The sequence below is a fragment of the Thamnophis sirtalis genome, unplaced genomic scaffold (assembly GCF_051295495.1).
Source record: "Thamnophis sirtalis isolate CommonGarterSnake01/CBP01778 unplaced genomic scaffold, rThaSir2_p1.2 scaffold_5, whole genome shotgun sequence".
Lineage (NCBI taxonomy): Eukaryota > Metazoa > Chordata > Lepidosauria > Squamata > Natricidae > Thamnophis > Thamnophis sirtalis.
The window spans coordinates 45,979,329-46,002,561 of record NW_028261385.1 but is presented as its reverse complement, the minus strand read 5'-3'; the positions used below and the strand labels follow the sequence as shown (position 1 = coordinate 46,002,561).

General features: G+C 34.5%; 1 protein-coding gene across 1 annotated transcript in view; it reads left to right on the top strand.

Annotated features, from left to right (window-relative positions):
* The window catches only part of ST8SIA4 (ST8 alpha-N-acetyl-neuraminide alpha-2,8-sialyltransferase 4), a 75,788-nt gene extending 56,502 nt beyond the window's left edge, over positions 1-19,286 (top strand). Inside the window, exon 5 of the mRNA XM_087715752.1 lies at positions 15,841-19,286. Coding sequence (XP_087571878.1) covers positions 15,841-16,123 — 283 coding nt within the window. The 3' untranslated portion in view covers positions 16,124-19,286. The remainder of the gene's footprint in view (positions 1-15,840) is intronic.
* The last annotated feature ends 3,947 nt before the right edge of the window (positions 19,287-23,233 follow it).

Genomic DNA, 23,233 nt, shown 5'->3' with positions numbered 1-23,233 from the left:
GCATGCTTTCAGATTACATATTAGTAGGAATGAAACTCAGCTCTTACAATGCTGTTTCCTAGATCCCATAATACGATCAATTATGATGCCTGCATGAATTATTGTGCATATATTAAAAATTATAGCAGGATTAATACCCAATAATTTGCAATGTGTTTTATATGATTGATATGTTAATTTTATTTGTTATGCATGAATGATAAGTTCACGAGAGTCCCAATTAACAAGTAGTATGCATTATTTAAAACTATATTTCTCATTCTTTTTTCTTAAATATATAGTGAAAGAAAAAAATTAATGCAGCTATGCAGCATGATAAAATTAGAGCCGCCTTGCTCAACTAGAAAAAATAGATGATGCAACTCTACTGTTTCTTCCACTTCTGAACTATAAATAGTAGGAATCATATGTAACACAGTGCCAGTTTAAACTCTCTGAATTATAACCTAGTTTTCTAAGTACAAAGAGATCAATTAGTTCTATGACTTACCACTGCATTTAAATCTTAAAATGATACATCTGCACGTTATTTTGTCCATGTCTTTTTGCTCTTATTGTTTGTTACTTTATAGAGCAATACTGACCTTATGTTGGAGGGTCTAAGATTTGTATAAGGACCTCCTCAAATGAAGGTGCTTGTTATCTTCATAATATATTTGTTGATATTATATTGGGATAACCTTTAGGCGTATACCGTGTTTCCCTGAAAATAAGACAGGGTCTTATTTTTTGACCAACAAAATAAGTACTTGGTCTTACTTTTGGAGAAATCTTATTATTTTTGAGGTGCAGGACAACGGCGAGCATGATCATCTAATGATTGCTGCTCTGTTGCAATATTTTCAGTGAGGGCTTATTTTAGCACATGTGCTCAAAAACCCGATTTGGCTTATTATCTGGGCAGGTATTATTTTCAGGGAAACGGGTATATGCAAATCCTGTGTGCGCACAGCACATTTCAAGGCATTGGTCTTTTCTCAAGTGCATACTTCCAAAGAATACTATCACCTCAAATGATTAGTTTTACGATTAAACTCTAGTGTAACCCAGTAAATTATAGCACTGGCACCCTGAGGCATGGTACAGCTTATAGCTTTTAATATTATCAACTGTAATTTAACTTAGTAGCTCAAACCAGCCCAAAGGCTCCTGGTACATTTGTCTATTTCACAGTCATAATTTGGCACCATTTACAGTCTCTGAGCTTAGATGTGCTGCAGTAGCAATGTGTATTGATTGAAGAGTAGCAAAAGAACAAAGCTATGCAGATTGCTTTGGCTTACTTTTCAATACTGTACTTGATCAATTGGGCATTTTTTTTTGTTCACAAAACATAATGATCACATTGTACCTGTGAAATGTGAACTATCATCAGCTTTTACTTGCCTCAAAAGAAAAAGAAAAACAGAAGAGCAATCCTGATATCAGTTGTGCCTCAAAGCTCAACCATCCTGACAATTATGCCCTATGGCCTGTGACTTGAAGATGCTTTAAAAGAAGAATAATTAGGGTCATCCAGCATGCTGATCTGGTGTGCAGTTAATGTAGCACCAGTTTTTTTTAGAGGGAGTAGTTAAATAGAGGTTTTCACCTGTCACAGTGTGTTATTAGGGTTTTCCTGTTGCAAAGTAGCTATCGCCAAACCAATTCCGTGAAAGAGATGGGAAAGTTAGAAGTAACACAGATAGCAGGACAAAAAATAAGAGTGTTGGGGAAAAGAATAGAGCTGTACTTAAGGATTACAAAGAAGTAAGGAAATATACCTTTCCAATGTTATTGGTAGGATGAGGGATGTCTCCCTCTATTAATGTATAATTCAGTCCTGAACGTTCCCTCTGTTAAAGACATACCTGGCAGGCTGATTAGCTCTCCTTCCACATGTTTAATTGTGGTGACTACTCAGTGCAGTTTCTGACTAATTAGAATAGTTATTGTCAACATGAATAGGAAGAAATGTTATGTTCTCTGGTCTGTTCCAAACTGGATGATTATCAGCAACAACCTCTGTGCTGCAAAATTTGGTACAGAGATTACGGAAGTTAAACAAATTGATGAATGTTGAAAGTCACTTTTTCTATATTTTTGGTTTTTCTATATTCTTTTCTTTTTCTTTATATTCTGTCTTTTTCTTTTTTCCTACTCTTCTTGTTCTTTATTCCATTCTCTCTCTCTAAGTTTAGTTTTTAGTGGATTTTACTATTATAACCAACATTTTTAATGAAAATCAAATAAACTTGACTCAAACTAATCCTGTGCTTCAGATTCTATTTCTAAAAGGCATTTCAGAGCATGTGGGACCACAGGGGCATTACAGGTCTGCAGCATCTTATAACAGATGCAGAGAACTTCAAAACAACAAAAACTAACAACTGTTTTCCCACATTTTTTGAGGTTTTCCTGATTTGTGAATTTAGAAACTGAATTTCCTAGTCTATCTCTTATTGAGTTATAAAGAAGTGATATTTGTTTGTTATGCTTTACATCGATCAAAAATAAAACCATTTCAACTTGTATTTCTATTCTTTTCAGCTGTTCTAATTTTGATCCTATCTGGGTGCCAAAAATAGTTAACAGATAGATGTGATCATGTTTTGACATAGAAAAACTAAAGCCAAACTACATTAGTAATTTTATAGCATTAAAGTTCAGCACAGGCTTAGCAAGTGGAACAAGAAAGAAAGGGGAAAAAAGCAATATTCATCTTCAAATTATATTTATTTGTTTTTTTTTCAAAGAAACAATATAGATCTATTTTAAATTTTATTTATCTAATTCCACAATATATTTCAGACCACATAGATCTTTGAACCCGTAGCAATTGTTTCTAGCTATACATATTAGAATATATCCTAGTGTCTGCCATCATATCATGGGTTTAAAACAGTGGCAGACAGTGGTAAAACCCTTGTCTCATGGCATACTAAATCTGCATTCCTTGCTTGTGGTACATTCATACATCTTAGATGATGCCTCAATGCCCTTTGCAGAACAATATATTTTTTTTCAGGTATTATGTCTGAACATAAAATTCAGGGGACTCTAGGTCAATGATATAGTACCACATTTGTAGGAACTTCTCAAATGCTAAAGATCACTCTCAGCCTTGAAAATGTGAGTTGATCCTTCTGTAGAGGATGCAATAAGAAACTCAGTTTATGCAAATACAGAAGCTCTCACTGGGAACAATGAAGTATTAACTCAATTTGACTAATAGGGAAAGGAACTGGGACTTGACCTAATGAAGAATGTATTCACAAATGCCATTCTGCCACTCAACAGCTACCATATAGCAGAAGTGCAACTAGAAATGTCATAATGACGGCATTTCAAGCACAGTATTTTGCAGTGCAGTTAGTCAGACATTTAACCAAAAAACATTATACAGTATATAAAATGATTACCTACCATATATTTTTATGCGAATGTCTCAAATATGCACAGCAGATGAATGAAAATTTGTATTTTATGTGTCTCTTTCAGTGACATGCCACAAGTGTTGAAAGCACCACTTTTAAATCTATTCATCAATAGATATGATAAAAACATTCCTTTAATAAAGATAAAAACATTCCTTTAATAAAGATACAGTTAATAGAACTGCATAGCAAGGATAAGTGAATTTAGCTTTTATACCATCAGAAGCCTTTGATGTTAGCAACTTTTTTCTCATGGAAATTGCAATTTCTTTATTATGGTGTATCATTGACAATCTAAGTTGGTAAGTACAAATGGGCTAATTGATATGGGAAGTTTGAACTTTTTGATGCCTACAATCAATTGGGAGGGTAATGATTTGGTTGCAGGGATTGGCAAGAGTGGTCTTCGTCATCCTTTCTCAGATATTCTGAATTTTTGCACATCTTTGCCATTGAATATAATCAGAGCTTTATTGGCTGTCATTGATTGATTGAGAATCTAAGTGAACAAGATTGTTTCATTAATTAGATAAAAAAAGTCATCCCGACAATGTATGATTTTCCAGAATCCATTTAATTGTCAAACCCTTCGTCTCAACCTTAAGTAGCTTCTTGTAATCAGAATATTGAGGGATATTTTGTCAAATGGTTCACTGGTATTAAAGTACTGTATATCTAATGTCAACAGCATTTCCACAAACTATTAAGAAAGTTACCCAATTGAACACTGAGATACAATTAGTCTAGCAAGTTTTGTTCTTCACAAAACTATGTTGACTTACGGCAATTACTTACGACAATTACAATTGTTTTCAAGTTGGTTACAGATCAACAGCCTTATAATTTGAACTTGAATCTTTTCATATATCCCTGTCAGGTATGCTGATCCATAGTTTGTTGAGTTTTTCTTCCTTTTTTGAAGATAGGGTACCATTTTTTCTACAAGTATCTAACATGTATCCCATTCTCCAAGATAAATGGGTATGGCTAGTCCATCAGCTGATTGAATAGCCCTTTGCTTTATTGAGCATATTGAAGGAAACATTTTTGATACTCTTAGAATCTTTTCCAAAAGTGAACTTATTTTGAGTTTACATTTTTTCTGTACTTTAGCCCTATAGTTCTGTAGTATTCATCTATGACCACTCTCTTTCTTTTATTTGTTTTTCTTTTCTTTTCTTTACAAGAATCTTCAGATTTTTATAGAGCTTTTTCTATAGTTACATGAGCTTCTTCACTGTCCTTGGGGTTTGTTTTTTCATCCTTGTCCACATACCATACCTAGCAGCATGGTTTTCATCATATGCTCTCACTTTTGTTTGTCAAGATTGTTTATTGTGTACACAGATCTGAGATGGGAGTCAATGCTGGTATAATGGCTAATGTTAGCAAGACATTGATGAAAAGTAACATAAATCAATAATGCTTCCTTAGAGGAAAGGGTGTTTAGGATTGCCTTCTGCAAATAAAACATGGTAAGTATTTCTTTGTTTGTGTTACCCTTCTCTCCACCTTAGCTTTCTAATATTACCATTCTCATGCTTTTTGTAAAAGGATTCATGAATATGTCTCATCTATAAATCTTACCTTCCTTTGTAATATCACTAGGGTGATTTTATGATAGATCAACTGGAAGTAGTTCAGTACAACTGTAGAATTTAACAATTTTACTTATTTATACTGGGACTTTATTACGTACAGAAATCTTCCATATGTTAGGAGTTAACTTAGGAAATAGTGCAGCAGAAGTCTCTTAAAATATATATGAGATGTAGAAGAATGCAAGTACACTTTAGTGTGTATCCCATTTATTTCAGTCCTTGATAAATGAAAGCCTTTTACTGTCTTATCAAAGAAGTGCCGAGGTGCCTTGCATCTTAAGGTCCAATTGATGTTGATGATTTAGTTGAATGTTCTTACAAGTTTCAGTAGCAGTGCTAAATACAAATAAGAAAAAGATCCAACTTCCAGCTGCAGGAGGATAATTTATCTTATAGTGCTTTTTCTCTAAAGTAAGAAAGTGATAATAAATAAATTCTATTTTTCAATCTAATATACAGCATCTTGACTTGGGCCTGCATATGAAGCAATCAATTGTATGAAACAATTCTTTGTTAACATGAAGCCCCTGCATTAATGACACTTTTGTTTAATTTGTTGTTGGAGGCCCCTGTGTTAATGACAACTTTGTTTAATTTGTTGTTTTACTTTTAAACCAATCTAGAATTTGTTATTGGACTATGACTATATGTATATTGAAATTCACAGTTGAATCAGATCTTAAATACCATCTAAATCAAGCACATACAATTTTTATTGATATGATTTTTAGCCTTTAATTTGCTTTGTTCTAAACTAATCATGCTCATGCCAAAAAAATTAAAACACTAATTCCATTTTATCCTAGTTTTTATAAATATAGCTTTTAAAATAGTAACAATTATTAAGAAACTCCAGAAGTTATTTCTAAATAGTTATACATAAGAGTGCCATATACAGATCTTTATGATGATCATTAAAGTTGTATTCCTTAGCTTTTTTAATATACAGTAGGCAACAAAGATATTAAAATTATGGGCCATACTAATGGCCTTTTCATCCAGTATCTGATTTGCCAACAAGAATCTTGCTGTGCCTAAACGTTTAGCAGAAATGCTTAGTATAACTAAGGGAAAGCTTGGGAAGGAAAGAAAGGAAAGTAGTATTGATTGACTGGTAGAACTTATCATTAAAAAGAGATTGACAGATTGACCCTATCTCCTTATAGTGCACTTTGAGTTTTGATAAAACAGATGTTTGTCTAGTTTTACATTAACTTTTGAGAATGTGCTTTGGTGGATGCTTGTATTTTGACATTAGGAATTCACGTATTTATTTTGTACCATTCAGCACCCAGAGTCTAATTAAATTGTCCCCTTAATAACACATCATATTACTCTGGCAATAAGCCTAAGCTGTTGCAAAACTGCACATTGGAGTTTTTAAAGTTTCCTTCTGGAAGTGAAACCATGTCCTCAAGGAAAGCAGCTCCAGTAACTTGGACAGCATCAAAAGGACAGTGAAGAAGACTGCCAAAAAAGTGTGTATTAAAGAAAGGAAATTCTAGTCCCATGATGCCGAACCTATAGCACGGGTGCCAGAGGTGGCACGCAGAGCCCTCTCTGTGGGCATGCACGACATCGCCAACTGCTCTACACGGGTGCCTGAGCACTAGAAAATGGAATGAGAAACGGCCAAAAGAAGATCATTTTCTAGGCCATTTTTGGAGCTGTTTTCAGGCCTTTTGGGAGGCCACAAACAGCCCCAAAAATGGCCTGAAAATGGCCCTCAAAACACCCCAAAACTGGCATGTACACACCATCCAGCTGGTCTTTGGGTTTCTGGTGCTCCAGCGCATGTGCATGCATGTGCGTTCCGGTTTGGGCACTTGGTGCTGAAAAGGTTCGCCACCACTGTTCTAGTCATTGAAAATTCTTGCACATGTTTTCATGAATATATTTGGACATCTTTATGATACCACCTTTGTGGTCCAGGATAGGCCATTATTGTGACTATTACTTCAGACATACTTTGAAAGCTATGCCTACAATTATATTTTCTTACTATCTTTGTAGTTACAGTGCAACTTTTATTGTTTATATATATTCAGGGTTCTTTACAAAGCACAAGAACAAGTATCTGCCTGGAGAGAGTTATTAAAATCTAGCTAGCTGGCTATCCATCATCTATCTATCTATCTATCTATCTATCTATCTATCTATCTATCTATCTATCTATCTATCTATCTATCTATCTATCTATCTATCTATCTACATAAGCTCACATATAAAAAAATTAAATATTCTTTTAGTACATCTGCAAAGGCCTGACTGATTAAAGCAAAGTTCTGGATTCCTTTCCTGAAAGTGGAAAGAGTGGGTTATGAGCACAGTTCTCAAGGGAGTGCATTTCATAGCTTGGAAAGTAGAAGAAATCCCTCTGCCACATACAATAAATGGTTCTCAGAAAATAAGTCCATTTGCAAGAGCGCCTTTCTTACTGATCTTACTATCTGGTTAGGTTTACTATAAGACAGATCAAGGTCAAAGCAATGTAGAATTTCAAAGAGTAAATCCATCTGCTTAAGTGAAGTCCAGAAAATAATTGATTACCAATGCAGGTGTTTCCAGTAAGAGCACATCATGAACCAGTTACTGGCATGGCATGCATGTTTGGTCAAGGTTTGCCCCTGTTAAAAGCATCAGAAAGTGCCAGTTTACCCGAACTTAGCATCCCTTTGAATAATGAAGTACACATTTCCAGTTGATGAAGGTAGTTGGTACCTGTACTTTCACTGGTTTTAGTGATATTGTATAATGGTTGCTTGACAGGCTAAGCATTTCTGTCTTCCAAGATGCAGCCTCCAGATTCTTATACAGTCAGTTTATTCATAATATTAGAGTTGATCATTGCAATATTTTATGCTCAGGATAAATCTGTGCTAATAATATGACTGGTATGGAGTTGTGGCTGCATATTTCACCTTTTTTATCCTTATAATAATTTGATGCATATTTATTGTAAGTTCAGAAGTATTTCTCTAAATAACTAAGCACAGAATCCATTAATTAGATTTTAAGATTAAGGCTTTAAATAAGGCACACTCTTGTTTTTTTGTCCACTTGCCACAATATTGGAGATTTCTTATGAACATTTTTTATGTGGTATAGTTCACATGATCTTTATATGTTGGAATACATTATGTATGTATGTATGTATGTATGTATGTGTGTGTGTGTATGTATGTGTAATTATATTCAGTGGACATGTGCAACAGAAGGCCAGCTACTTTAGGGCACATAAAAGGCTGTGAAGCTTTCCAAAAATACATTTTAAAAGCTAGCACATTTGCTTCAATTCCAAGAAATAATTCAAATTATAAAGCAACAACGTTGCTGAACAAAGTACTATACGTTAAGTGAGTGTCTTTCTCATCAGGGAACTAATATCAAGACGATGAGATTTATGCAGTGACATAAATTACATAATTCAAAATATGTGTATGTATATCTATGTATGCGTGTATATGTATATATATTGTATATGTAAGACTATATTATACTATTATTTCATTATCACAAATTGTGACAAAAGGTACATTTATCCTTTGGTGATTAATAAATACATTTATAGCAGGGTCTTCAGTTTCCCTAGAGTTGTATTTGATTTTGTATTGTAAAAAAATTGCACCAGTTCTATATATCATTTCTCTTTTGCTAAAAAAAATGTGCCATCTTCCTTTCTTATGAATGAAAATCATAGCAGCCTCTGAAAACTTAATTGGAAGTCTCTTGATCTTTGGAAATATGGCTACAGGATGTGCTTCCATGTATTTTCCAACTCCTCAACAAAATGAAGTGGCTGATTTGGCAACTGATTTGGTATATCACAAATGGTAGCATATTGTTAAATTACAAATGTTACTGTGATTTAGGATGGTTGAATGTTGCAAAATGAATTGACTAATTTCCAAGAATTATAGAAATTGAAATAGATTTTCAAGTCCTTTCCTTTATTATGAACCACAGTTGCTTTATTTTGTTAAATCGCAGTTTCAAGAGTTTCCAGAAAGTTTTAAATGCTTCACTCCTTTATTCATCTATGAATTATGTGATAAAGCCAACCCAGATTACTATTTCTTCATGCATTTGGATATACACAATAACAACAGCTAAATAGGAAAATATTAACTCAGGAAACAAGGTTGTAGATATTACTGCTAGCTCATTATATGTATCATTTAAGCTTTCTTTACCAGGAACCAGTTTTTAATTTGGGGATGGAGATGGACAACCTTAAGATTGCTTGGGAATTCCTTAATATATTAGAAAAACCTGGAAGGAGCAGTGAGTAGACTGATGTTGCAGATGTGGCCCTGAGACTTTTGGTTTCATTTTATTTGGTATGCTATCAGTGTTTTTCTTCATTTCAAAGTATATCAAGCCTATTTTGGAGGATATGTTAGAATTTTCACACATAGTTTGCTTCAAAATGGCAACAAATAATTACTATTTTAGAATTAGGACAAGGGTTTGTTCTGGGGCCCCCAAAACAGCATTGGGTTCTCATATGATCCTAGAGCCAGTGGCTGCCCTTTTCTGTTCCCAATGATTTGGCTGACATAGCAGTCCAATACAGTAAACAAGTAGGGAAAATCTAATTTTATTTCTTCATGAGTTGTCAGGTTTCGCCTTTATTACTCTTCCATAGATTGATTGTATTAATTTTTAATTAAGAGCCATGGTGGCGCAGTAGTTAGAATGCAGTACTGCAGGCTACTTCTGCTGACTGCCAGCTACCAACAGTTTGGCAGTTTGAATCTCACCGGATCAAGATTGACTCAGCCTTCCATCCTTCCGAACTCAGTAAAATGAGGATCCAAATGGGGGCAATATGCTTATTCTGTAAACCGCTTAGAGAGGGCTGTAAAGCACTGTAAAAAGGTATATAAATCTAAGTGCTTATTGCTATTTCAGACTAAAATCAAAATGACATGTTATTAAATCAACACTGTATAGATTTACATAAAGATATACCCTAAAAGCATGCAGACAAGATTTAATTGTTTTTCTATTAAGTTCATTATTTGCAAGGAAAGACTAGAGTGATAGAAAAAAGTTGTCTTGTTGACTTCTATGTTTAGTTGTTTATTATTTGATGATACTTTAATTCAATCCAAGTTGACTTGGTGCAAGTACAAAAACATTCAAATAAATGAATTTTCCTGATTCTTTTATTAAATTTTGATCATATTGATTTCATGGTACTGTACCATATCAGTGCAGTTAAGAATGATAAACTTTCAGTAAACTACCATGGTCTATTACTGTATTTGGTTCTGGTACACAAGTCAAATGATTTGTAATCTGTACATGGACTTGGGTACCCAGATCAGCAAAAATTGATCAGGGGGATACTGATCCTATATAGTTGCTAAACAGATATCTTTTAATCTTGCCTCCTTTACCACATCTAAAAAGTTAGAAGAGTTGCCACAGTGTGGTGGTGGTCTGGATAGAATAGATTAGTAATTTATAATACATATGAATATTACTGTTCATATAAATTATAGTCATCCATGATGTATATAAATGTTATTAGTTTGCTTCTAACTACAAACTTATTTTAGAAATATATGAGTGAGTAGCTGTTATTAAGGACATTTCAGCTTTTTCTTTCGGACTGCCTATCTCTAACATACCTTCGATAATATATAACCGTATCAGAATGTCTTCTCCAACTTTAATGAGGAAGCAATTCTGTTGAACGTGTATCAATATGGTAAACCTGAAGCTGGAGAAATATAGACTAAATTAAAAATTCCTGCAATTATTTATTGTAGGAAATGGTCCAGGCAAAGAAAATGGAACTCTGTTCTCATTAGCATTGGTTCACTCATTAAGTGTTGGCACCAGCCGTGCTAAACCAGTTAACTGAAGATAGAAATTTGGGGCTCATCCAGACAACAACTTTAATATGCTTTTTTTCCGAACCACATGCCAGCATAAAGTATCCTGGCAAAATCTCTCTCTCCTGACAGCTGTGCTGTAATCTGTCTCAGTGATGAAACCTGTGAGTAGTAGTGTTTTTATATGTTTGGTATATGACAAGGTAACAAAAATAATTGATGAATTTCCTACACATAGGAAAAATAACCATCGGCTGCTGCCTTTAACATGGAATGGGGCTGGGGAGAGGTGAGTTTTGACAAAGGATGTAATTCATGAATTTAGCTATCTGTCCTAGCCTGATCTTCAGGAATAGATAAGGTTATTCTGCCTTCTTCCTTTTACAAGAAAGCCAAGCTCTGCAGCCAATTCACAGGGTGGAAAAGGGTTTTCCAGTCCTGTAGAAGAAGTTGTCCTATTATATTAAGTAAACCCCTATCCACCCCAGAATTGATCCTTCTTGTGCTCTTTTGCTTTCTCTTTCTTGTGCTCCTTCTTAGTCTTGGTCTCTCTTGCTTGATCTTTCTTGCTCTTTTTGTCACTTTTTGTCTTACCCAGTCTGAAAACAGCTGATGGGTCGCTGTTTGCAGGCTCCAGTACACCCTTACTCCTGCCATTTTTGTTCGTCCCTCTGCCATTCTATCATGAGCAGAATGGCAATCAAAAGCTGCATTACTATACTTTCATAGGTATAGGCGCTTAATAAGAAAAGAAAATATGAGTAGTTTCAGAATGATCCTATCCTTTTCTTCAGTTAAATCATCTCTAGGGAATGGTCAGGCTGAAATGTATGGCTGTGTATGCAGCACTTGGAATTAGAGATACAGGTAGTTCCCCATCCTCTATTTCTCCTCAGTGGTTTTTGAAACACCCAAAGTTGTGCTTAGAGCTAGGCTTTTGTTGGATGAAAGTAGAGAGCACCACTTTAATGTCATATCAGGTAAAAGCAAAAACAGGCCACCTCAGCCATGGTTAGGGAGATCTTCAACCACTGTTAAGACACGTAGATAAGGCCTTGTTATGGGGATTAGCCTTCATAGAGATAGATGCTGAATCAAACTTACAATTACTAAATTTTAGGCTGTTTTTCTTGTCGATGCAAGATGGCATTTTATAGTTTGGATTTTAAGTGTCTTTGGCTTAGTGTGAGAAAGCTGTGTCTAGTTCCATAGTGGGTACAACACAAAAGAGAGGGTTGTTGATTTTATTCTTTCCTGGTGAAATAAATGTTAGGAGGTTTTGAGCCATAAAAATGACTTCTGTTCTGTCCTGGCAAGCTGAGATTTTCATACTGCAATTGCTACAGCAAAGAATCCAAATTCTGCAGAGCCACAGTGACCTTTTCCAAAGATACTTTCACATGGGAATTTGAGGCCTAGTTAGAAATACAAATCCACATATGGCTGACCTTTTTGCATTTTGGTATGAAATACGACCCTCCATTACTGGTTGGGGGTTCTGCACATTTTCAGCTCAGTGGGGCCAATATTGGCAGGCTGTCATTTGCAACATAATTCTTGCTCGAACAAGAACAGTTTTCTGCCCTTTTCAAGCCAAAGAAAGTTCATAGTATCTCTATCTTGCAAAACACATATGGCAGTCAGAAGGACTTCTGCCCACGCTACACAACCAAGGAGCCTGCAAACTCTGTCAAAGCTGAAAGCATTTTAATATGTACCAGAGATTAATGCATGCAGCAAAATTCTTCTGACCATTGGCTATTATTATTATCATTGTCATGTATTAATCTGGTTTATGTTAAATTGATGAGTGATTCACTATCTGAATTAATTGTTGCTTTTGAAAGCATTTATAACTGATCTTTGTGGAGGGGGAATAATACAAAATGCTTATTTATGTATAATTGTATACATTTCATATTGTGCTTCCAACAGCAACCACACATTTCCAGCTCTGTCTTGTGGCACATTAGCAGGCTTGAATTTATATGTCTTTGTGTTGATATGCATTTTCTAAGACAAGTTCTTGCTAAGTGCCAAATAACTGCACTATGCAGTTATCTTGGATTTATTCTAACCCAAAAAAAAGTCATCGTATAATATCTCTTAAAAGGTTTGCTGCTAGACAGGATACTTTATCTCACTTAGCAAAGAACAAAATAAGTTTAAATTTAGCAAATGCTTTACATAGTCTTCTAATTCCCACCCATCCCCGTCTGTCACTGTTGCTTCAACAGTTGCTTTTTAAAGGATCTAACTCACAATTAATACATTTTTATTGTTGCTATTTTGAGAAGAAAGTGTAAACTGAAAATCGGGAAAGGAGAGTGTGCAATTGAAAAATACATAATTCCACTTGAGATTGTCGGGTTTCCTACAAAATATATTTCTGTACGCTTAAGCCTTGTTCCATCAGCAAAACCATTTTTCTGAGTTATGGATTTCTCCATCTACATCCAGACTGTAAAAACAACAGCTGACAGAGTCAAATATAAAAAGAGGGATAAGGTCTGTGCTCATGATTTCCACAGCTTTCAGTCAGCCTGGCTCCAAGTGATTATAAAGTTAGGACTCTGTAGTTTTTCTTGGCAACATTTTTGAAAGTGGACTTCCTAGTGCCTTCTTCCAAGGGGAGGGGAGGGGGAGGAAAAGAGATAAACTGGCCTGCAGTATCCCAGTTGGTTTGGATGTCTAAAGCAAGACTGGAATTCAGGTTTTTCTGCATCTAATCTAGGGCTTTAACCGCCAGACCTAACCGGCTATCTCTATATCTTTAGGTTTCATTTAAAACAGTCATAAAGACCACAACTGCAGCACCTGAGGAAGGGGGGAAACCAAAACCAGGAATAGATTTTTCTCTTTTCTGACCATAATACTAATATAGATTCTATCATCAATTGCTGTCTACTGAAATGGAAAAATATGCGTGATGGTTGTAGATCTTTTTCAAAATTGTAGATTGCAAGAGAGACGGGCAAATGTGTATGTAAAAATAGTAGGGTCAGGGTTAAGTTCCTCATGATCAGTGCTACAGTTTTGGTCCAGTTTGGGATCCTCATGGCTGCTTTTATTTTGTGCCATATAGTGAACTGATGGGAATACAATTAGGCAGCACTTAAGCAATGTTCATTTGTAAGGGGAAAAAAACCTCTGCATTGGGATGGTGGTCCTTCCAGGAAGATATTGATGGTCTTATTTCAACACTGGTGACTGAATTCTAGTTGCAAGATTCCATTCATCCTGGGCCAAAACAAGAAACCAGCTCCAAATTTCTTGTTACTATGAATCCTGTATGAATCTGCTTCATCTCCAGCCAGGGGCGGATATGCAGGATATGGTTAAAAAAACGATCATCACAACAGTACCACATTAAAAACAGAGACCTGATGGCGTATTGCTTGAAGTCCAGTATTGCTGGCAAACTGCCCACAACCTGGAGTTCGATCCTGATAAGAATCAAAATTGACTCTGCATTCCATCCTTCAGAAGTCAAAAAAATGATACTCAGATTGTTGGGATGCAAATAAAATGCAAATAATGCTTACATCGTAAACCGCCCAGAGAGTACTATAAAGTGATTGTGTGTGTGTGTGTGTGTGTGTGTGTGTGTGTGTATTTTTGTTGATTTTCACGGGTGCTGGTATGCAGGTCTTGGCATATTCGGGTCTTTTCCTGTGTAAAATTGAGAGTATCTTGGCAATGTTTTGATGAAGTCCCACTCGCCATTTTCAGGCTGGTGCCTTCGGCTTCGTGCTTGTGCAAGCAAAGCATGATGGGAGCTGCCGTAATCTGCTGTATGCAGATTAGTCGGCTGTTTCGTAACATATATATGTGTGTGTGTGTGTGCGCGTGCGCATGTATATATGTATTTAGTGTCACACACACATATATATATTATGTATGTATGTATGTATGTATGTATATATGTATGTATGTATATATGTATGTATGTATATATATGCTGTTGTCTATCTATTGCTATCTTTGATTGCATTGTCATGGCTGCCATCTTGACTTTTTTTTAATCATTCCCTCTGAATACTCCTTACCTCAGCCTTACTCTTGTACTTTGCCTCAAGCTACATTTCACCTGTCAATTTCAATAAAAAATATACTTCTGTTTCTCAGTGGGAAACACAAGATATAGCAACTATTTGTTGAACTGCAAGACCGTGGAGGTGCATACATGAAGTTGAAAGAAATTCAGCTTTCCTAAGAACACTTAACATAAATTTGGCAGTGGAACTTAAGAGACAAAAGATGTTTCTTAAGACCAGTGATAGAGCTGGATATTATAGCTGTGTTGCCTATTCTGAGTAGCAATGATTCCATTAATTTTGAACAACATGACTTTCTCAGAGCTGCTGTTTCAAACTTTTTTTGCTGGTAGTGGGAAGCATTTTGTGCCGAAAGTGCTTTTTGTAGGCAATAAAGTGGGTGGAACAGAGATCAAATTGTGAACAGGGGATTAAACCATGTTGTTCATCTAAGTTAAGCCAGTAGCAGGATTTAATTTTTAATATTATATCTGCTCTTCTCTGAATATGTAACTATATTTGATGCTCGTGCTTTATTAGGGGTGGAGAATACTTAGAAATCCTGTTGCTAAATATTAATTCAATATACAATTCAATATTGCTGTTGGGAAAAAATGATCCAATCCCTGAGATGTGACCTTATTTAAAACTTAGTGAATAGTGAGAATAGTGAATTCTCATATGTGATTTGGTTGCCATCTTCCAGGCTTAGGTGTGGATTAGATTTTTACTAACCACCAGGTTTTCTATTTCAACATTACCACAAAGTACATGTCTCCAAAATAGTACTAAAGTGCAGCCTACTATGTTTATTGTGATATAAAAGACTTAGAAAAGCATATTTCAAGGGGAAAATAATTAAGATAAAGTTCTTGTTGAAGTTGAAATGAAGCTTATTAATAATCTAATATATTTCTGTTTGTTTTCCAAATTACTACAGTTACTGGCTAACCAACAAAGTTTACATCAAGCGACCCAGCACTGGACTCCTTATGTATACCCTCGCAACGAGGTTCTGTGATGAAATTCACCTTTATGGATTCTGGCCTTTCCCAAAGGATATAAATGGAAAACCAGTCAAATATCATTATTATGATGACTTAAAGTACAGATACTTTTCAAATGCCAGTCCCCATAGGATGCCATTAGAGTTTAAAACACTGAACATGTTACATAATAGAGGAGCACTTAAACTGACCACAGGGAAATGTATACAGCAATAATGCACGAGTCAAGTTTCAAGAGAAATACAGGAAATTCAGATTTTATAGAACAGCAGTGGGATCCAAGCAGTGGATATAGCCCAGTGCACTGTACCAAGCCATCAGAACATAAGGAAGTGCATCAAGTCTCTATTACCAGCTGTTGTTTTACCTGTTGAAGTGCTAAATCTTGAGTGCAATGGTTCAAGTAAGTGCCACTTTTGCTAAGAACAAATCTTGAATGTATACAATCAGTAGTGTTTACAAGATCCAACAATGCATCCATCACTTGTTAAAGAAGCAAATGATTTGCTCGCTGCTCATTTGCCTCCACACAAAGTCAGGCAACATCCAAAGGAATACCCAGGCATTGAAACGAAGTGAAGTGAAGCCAAGGTGGAATTCAGACAGCAGTGGATCATATCTCAAAGATCAACCAAAACATCTTGGTCGGAGGAATACCTAACTTTGTATTATAACCTCTTCCTCTTTTTTGTTTCCTGTTTTTCAGATTGTCATGCATTTGTCATAGTGTTTGGGTATTGGAACTCAATAAGGGGTTTTAAAAAGACAAATAATATGAACATTCTAAGTGAACTTCAAGAAGTGGTCTTAGAAAAATGTCTTATTTAAAAAAACCCTGAAAGTTAAAATCGATATTGTATCATCTTGTTCAGCTTAACCTTAGTTAAAGTCAAAATTGGCTCCATGGGAGGGCTTGTTGATGCTGTAGTATGCAGAGCCATTAGCCTGATTTTGCAGGTCACAGAAGATACTCTATGCTAGCCTTAACCCACTGACAGGAAGATGGGGTGCTGGCATGAATGATACTTAATTATAAATCCTCCTCTTAGACAAAGTGGACGGTAGAAAAGTCCTCTCAGACAGACTATTTTGAGCAGTATTTTTTTTTTAAATTATAATTTGAGTACTAGGGCTTAGAATCTCCCAGTTGCTTTATGTGCCTCCCAGGGTTGCCGTATCAGTGAGATGTTCAGCATAGAAATTTAATAATAATTAAAAAAATGTGCTTCTGTTGGAGGGATTGATAAATATACGTTCAAATAAAAAACATTCTTCCTAGTTTGTTCTGTTTTAAAGAAAAGGCAGTTGTGACACCCTGATCCAGATATGTTTCATATTGAGGCTCCTGCATCTATTCTTAATTATTATTTGCCTCAAACAACAGCAACCAAAGGAAAGATTTTCAAACAAGGCTGGCTTATACCATGAAATCCGAAAGGGCACATGTTCTGGCTCAGGGCTTCATATGGCTTTGACTTCAAACTGTCATTTGAAAACAACTATTTTAAGCATGTTTTTAAAACACATTCATGATAATAAATCATATGGTGAAAGTCAGTATGGGGGGGGGGGGATGACAAAAGGTAAGGTTTTGATTGTGAGGCTGCAGCCACAGAACCAGTGGTGGGATTCAAATAATTAACAACCGGTCCTCTGCCCTAATGATCAGCTGGGTAGGCGTGGCTTGGTGGTATTGTGACTGCGTGGGTGTCGCCACCTCAATGCCACTAAGGTCAATGGGCGCTTCGCCTTAGCTGTTACAATGTAATAAGGGTGAACCGAAGAGGCAGTTTCTGTAAGCAGGGCAATGAAGATTAGGCTAGAAACAACACCAGAATGTTTCATTCCTGTCTTCCTTACAGGATTAGCCCTGTAAAGTGGGGAAAAAACAAAAGGAGATTTCTTCCAACAACTGATTCTCCAAAATGCTTAGAAAGTTACCAACCAGTTCTCCCGAATAGGTGCGAACTGGCTGAATCCCACCACTGCACAGAACTGACATTTTTTGGACTGTCACCACTTCCTGCAATGGCCTCTAATAGAAGATAAGTTAAATGGAGAAGAAATCCATGTAGTTTGGCCCTATGGCATAATTTAATCATCTTCAAAGCATTTCATATTTTGAGCAGTTATTAAAGCAAGATTGTTTCCTTGTATGGCATATGAGAAGAATACCATTAACAAGCAGGTGCCCTTACATTTGGTACCAAAGATTATGCTGTTTTTTGTAATTGATGATGTATTTATTTACCTTGTATTGACAAAAACATGTACATTTAGTGCTATCACTGTATTGCTGTACTGCTGAGGAAACTGTTTTCAATCATCTCTGTTTCCGTTAACTTAGTAGCTAGATTCTGTTTGAATGACAAATTCCTTAACTTTTGTCTTTGTTCTATTTTTGAATATTTTATTGAATATTGAATATTTTATAAATGGAGCAAAATGGATTCTTCTCCCTTCTTAATTAGAATATGCCGATAACTTTCATTAATCGAAATAGGATAATAGAAATAATGAAAAGTACATTAATATTTATTTCAGATTCTGTACTGGCAGTTTTCCCCACTATTTTTAGTTTTTTTACAATACATTCACTATAGTGCTGGAGAATATCCCTCTTTTTCTTGACCTAATAATATTCTGATAAATAGTAAATGAAAAACCTCACTGCTGAGTTACTTTGACTTTCTGCTTTTTAGAAGCTTCCTTTTCTTCTACTATTTTGAAAAATCCTATTGTTGCACTTTGCTTCGAAAGGTTTTCTAAAGAATGATTTAACGGAAGCACTAGCATCAAGCAGGGTTGTACACAGAATAGCTGCAAACCTTAATATTTGAAGCACATTTAATGACTGGTGTCAAAATTGCTACAGGGTGAACCAAGTATTTCTTTGTTTCCTCATTTATCTCCAATTTCTAAATAGGAACAAAAGGAGAAAACTGAAAAGCAAACACAGAATACACTTTAATTGGATCTTATGAAATAGAACAACATATAAGAAAGAATGGTTTGTAGATGTCATTTTCTCACCAATGGAAAAATCTTGAGCTACGACAACCTTCCAGGTCTTCAGTTCCATTCTCATACTTTTCCTTTTAGCTTACCTACTTGTGCCTACATACATACATACATGATGGTAACGGGACTGCTGAACCATCTATTTTATGGTTTGACTTCATTTCTGGCTTAAAACCTACCTTATTAAAATCAGCTATTCATCTCTTCCACTTACTAATGAATTGCCAATGCATCACTGTCATTTCAGAAGACCATACGATAAACTTTGGTGGATCATACTTATATTCTGTCTAATCCAGCATCCTGTTTTTCATAATAATGTCTTTGGAAATCTCACTGACATTTGTCCTTTCCTATAACTTGCTGTTATTTCTCTTCTTTTTGATTAAGGCAAGTATTAAGTTATTTGAGTCTGATAAAGTGGATGGGAAATGGTAAACAATTCACAACAACAACCTTGAGTAAGCTTGTGACAAATGTATACATCCCAATGCTAAGAATTTAGCTGCTGCTTCTTTTTCACTAGAAAAAGTACTCGATTTCTGCAGTATTATTTTAACTGGTAGCTATTTTCTTTTTCTTGTTCTAAAGGAAAAAAAAAAGAACCAAATAAATTTGTTGAAGTGGCTTGTTGTCTACTCAACCAGCACAAACTTTTATTTTGATGAGGCATAGAAGCTAGCAAATTATACCCTTTCTTGTTCATTCGGTAAATAGGATTGATCTTCCTAACAAAAGAAATGTAATTTGTATTTATGGTTATTTTATAAGCTCGCTTGTTTGCAACACAGTGAGAAAATAAATACATTAAAATAATTCAACAACAAGAATTGATTGTTGTAGGGTTTTTCCTTTTAGTTTATAAATATGTAAAACGGTATATTTGCAGGTTGCAGTACTCACTTTGTTAAGAATGATGCATCCCTTTTTTTAAAAAATGTGGTTTTTGAAAGGATAGGATATAGACCTTAAAACTTACAGGCAATCATCTTACATATGTTAAGAATAGTGCCTTTATAATCAATTTACTTTATCTTGAATCAATACACACCTATCACTGGTTTGTATTATTCTTATACAAGCTATTTGTCAATTATAAAGAAAGGGCTAAAAATACTGATTAAAATCCCTTTTATGTTTTTCATCTTGGAAATTTAAATTTTCCAAATCAAAATAGAAAGAAGTTAGAATTTTAAAAAGATTAATATATATTGCATATATTACATTATTTTAAAAATTCAACTTTTTCATTATAAGACACTAAAAATCCTATACGTAAAATAAGCCTCATTGAAGACAGTAAATACATAAACATGGATAGATTTGGACTATAAAAGAACAAAACATAATAAAAGCTTCTAAGTTAAAAATAATTAAAAGTGATTGAAAACTATCAGAAAGTTCCTTAAAAACACAATACCTTCAGCGCCTTATATGCATTTACTCGACTATGTTTGAAATTTTTTAAAAATAAGTTGACATCTCTTCTTTATAGACAGTGTCAACTTACTCACCTTTCTCTCTTATCTTATATATGATAAATTCAACTCCTAGAACTGCCTTGTGTCTTCTTTATTGTCAGATTCTGCAGCTATTGAGGGAAATCTGCCAGATGCTTTTGTCCTTGGTTTTGTTTTTTATATGCACCGAAATGAAGATTGCCTTGAAATTTCTATTATTTCTTTAAATGCAACCTCTACAACAAGTTTTTTTTTCCTTTATGCAGACATACATTGCCAATAATAGCTTTTGAAAAGAACCACCATTTAAAATCTAGGGTTGGAGATGTAATGCCTGCAGGCACCATAAAATATGGTGCTTCACAAGACATCAAATTTTAGACAGGACTCTAAAATTAAAGACTTAAAAACTTGTAATAAAACAATAAAAACAAAGACTGCCAAACTCTTGTCGTATTGACATTGCTAAATGGGACAATCTCCCGAGAGTTCAGTAATTTTTAATTGAGAAAATTTGACTAGAGCTCTGGGAGAACAAAAGGTAAATAGAAAATATACAGAAAGATTTTGGCCATACATACTAATAATGCTGTGAAATCTTTTCAGACTCTTGTGAAGAATAAATTGAAGTTTCTCTTCATTTTTGCTCTTTTCCATACCACGTTTTACTGCCAGGATTTGGGATGAATAGACTAATATTTTTCCCATTATTATTGCCCAGCATTATCTCCAACAAATATCCAAGTGCAAAATTAGATCATTTGATACAAAATCTATGGAGAAGCCTTAACCTATAAAATTAGAAAGGGAATTTGTGTTCATTCAAGATTATTTTTCCTATGAATGTAAATCATAAATCAGTTTTATAAATTGGGGGTTCTGTTAGGAACTCTATAGTTTCTGAGATTAGTGATGATAAATGTACAATGAAATCTCATTTAAGTGGACTAATAGAAATTGGGAGTTATTACGAAATATCCATTAAGTTAGAGATTTCTCATAGACCATTATGTAAATGATGAAAAGTATATCATTTGTGTCAATTTATATTATTTGCATAATGATTACTATTATGCAAATGATGTTAATGTGAAAAGTTCCTCCATTCCATGTAAAAACTTATTTCATCAAGATCCAGTTAATTAAGGTTTTTCTGTTCCTGTTTTTTCCCCCTTAGAATATTCTCCTTTTATTCTGTTAGCTAAAAGATTTTTAAAAAATCAATGTTTCCTTTAGTTTGTTGTCTACCTGATATATCTATTTTATATCATCCAGAAAAAAGATTTACAAAATTAAAGACAATTAGTTGAATCTAGATTAAGTCATGCTTTGCTTGCAATCGATGCATTAAAAGCAATAGAAGGCAGGATTAGCTTGATTCACAATTTATTGCAAATTTGTTCAACTTACATTTTCCAAACTTATAGAGGGTTAAAATACATGTGTACTACCGTTTCTATACATTTTAATGAAGCTGCTTAGAAAAAATGTTAAGAAAATATATGCTGTGGATATAACACTATATAATGCCTATATTGGAAAAAATCATCATATTGGTACAACTGAGAAGAAAATACATGAATTATTTGCAAAAATGCATATATTACAAAAGTGGCTAAATATAGCAGAAAATTTTGCAAGGAAATGTGTGGTAATTTTCATACTTTAGAAAATTCAGAAACTGATGCAAGAAATAAATCAAAATAATAAAAATGAATAATTAGATAAAATTTTATATTTGCTTATTTAAAATAGCCATGTATAGAAACTGGAAAGTATTTCAGTGTTTGTTAAGTTAATTTCTAAACATGTTGATATCAGTTTCTGAAATTTTTTTATGAATAAAATATTGTCCAAAATTCATGCTTTTTCATATCATATATTCCTTGTATATTAAATGCTCTCTTTTTTGCAAATAATTTCTCCCTATGGTACTTATATGTGTTTCTGAATAATTTTATTTTGTTCATGATGTTCAATTGCATATTATCCTGCAAAATTCTAAAAGCACCAGGTACAACACAGATTTATTCTATTTTATGTTTTAACTTTTAAGAGTATTCACTGAGGCAGTTATATAATTCCAATCAAACACATTTCTCCTTCATTCCTAGCTATAATTAATGAATACATTCATTTTTGTCCTAGCATTAAGCAGTAACCTAGCCAAAGGTATTTTTGAGGTGTGCAGTTTAAACTGAAATGATCGTATTTTTCAATTTGAAGATAAGACACAGACATTCAAATTCTTGTTAGCAACTCTTAAACTGGGCTCTGTGACTTTGTTGAAATTACAATTGAATTTACCAAATATAAAAGTTGTGTAACTTTGGCTGGAAACCCAAGGATTAGGTTGTAGTCCAATGAATGGTCATCTATTAAGAAAAATGAAAACCTAGCCGGGTTTGAAGAGGGGAGGGGTTGCATTTATTACATAAGTTTATTGCCCTCCCTGAGGCATATCCCTCTTACCTTGATGTGAAGTGCCTCAGGGAATGAGTCTGCTTCTCCCCATAAAACATTGCAGTAAGCTTGCTCTAAATGATCAGTCCCTTTGCTTTAATGGAAGAACTGCCATTTTTTGCCAAATGAACTACTCTGGCACTTTGAAGGAAAGGTCGACTGGAACACTAAAATCTTTACTGAAGGAAACTATTTTTTCAAAGATTTACCCAGCATTCAGCATACTCTCATTCAAACTCTCACAGGGACAATTCCATCTACTCTTTAGTTTTGTGCAAAGAAAGTCAGCCAATGCGATAGGTGTTTAAAATACAAAGCGCCCAAAAAGTTTGATTATAATCGAAAGTATGTCTCAAGACTCCAAATGCCATCTATAAAGCTA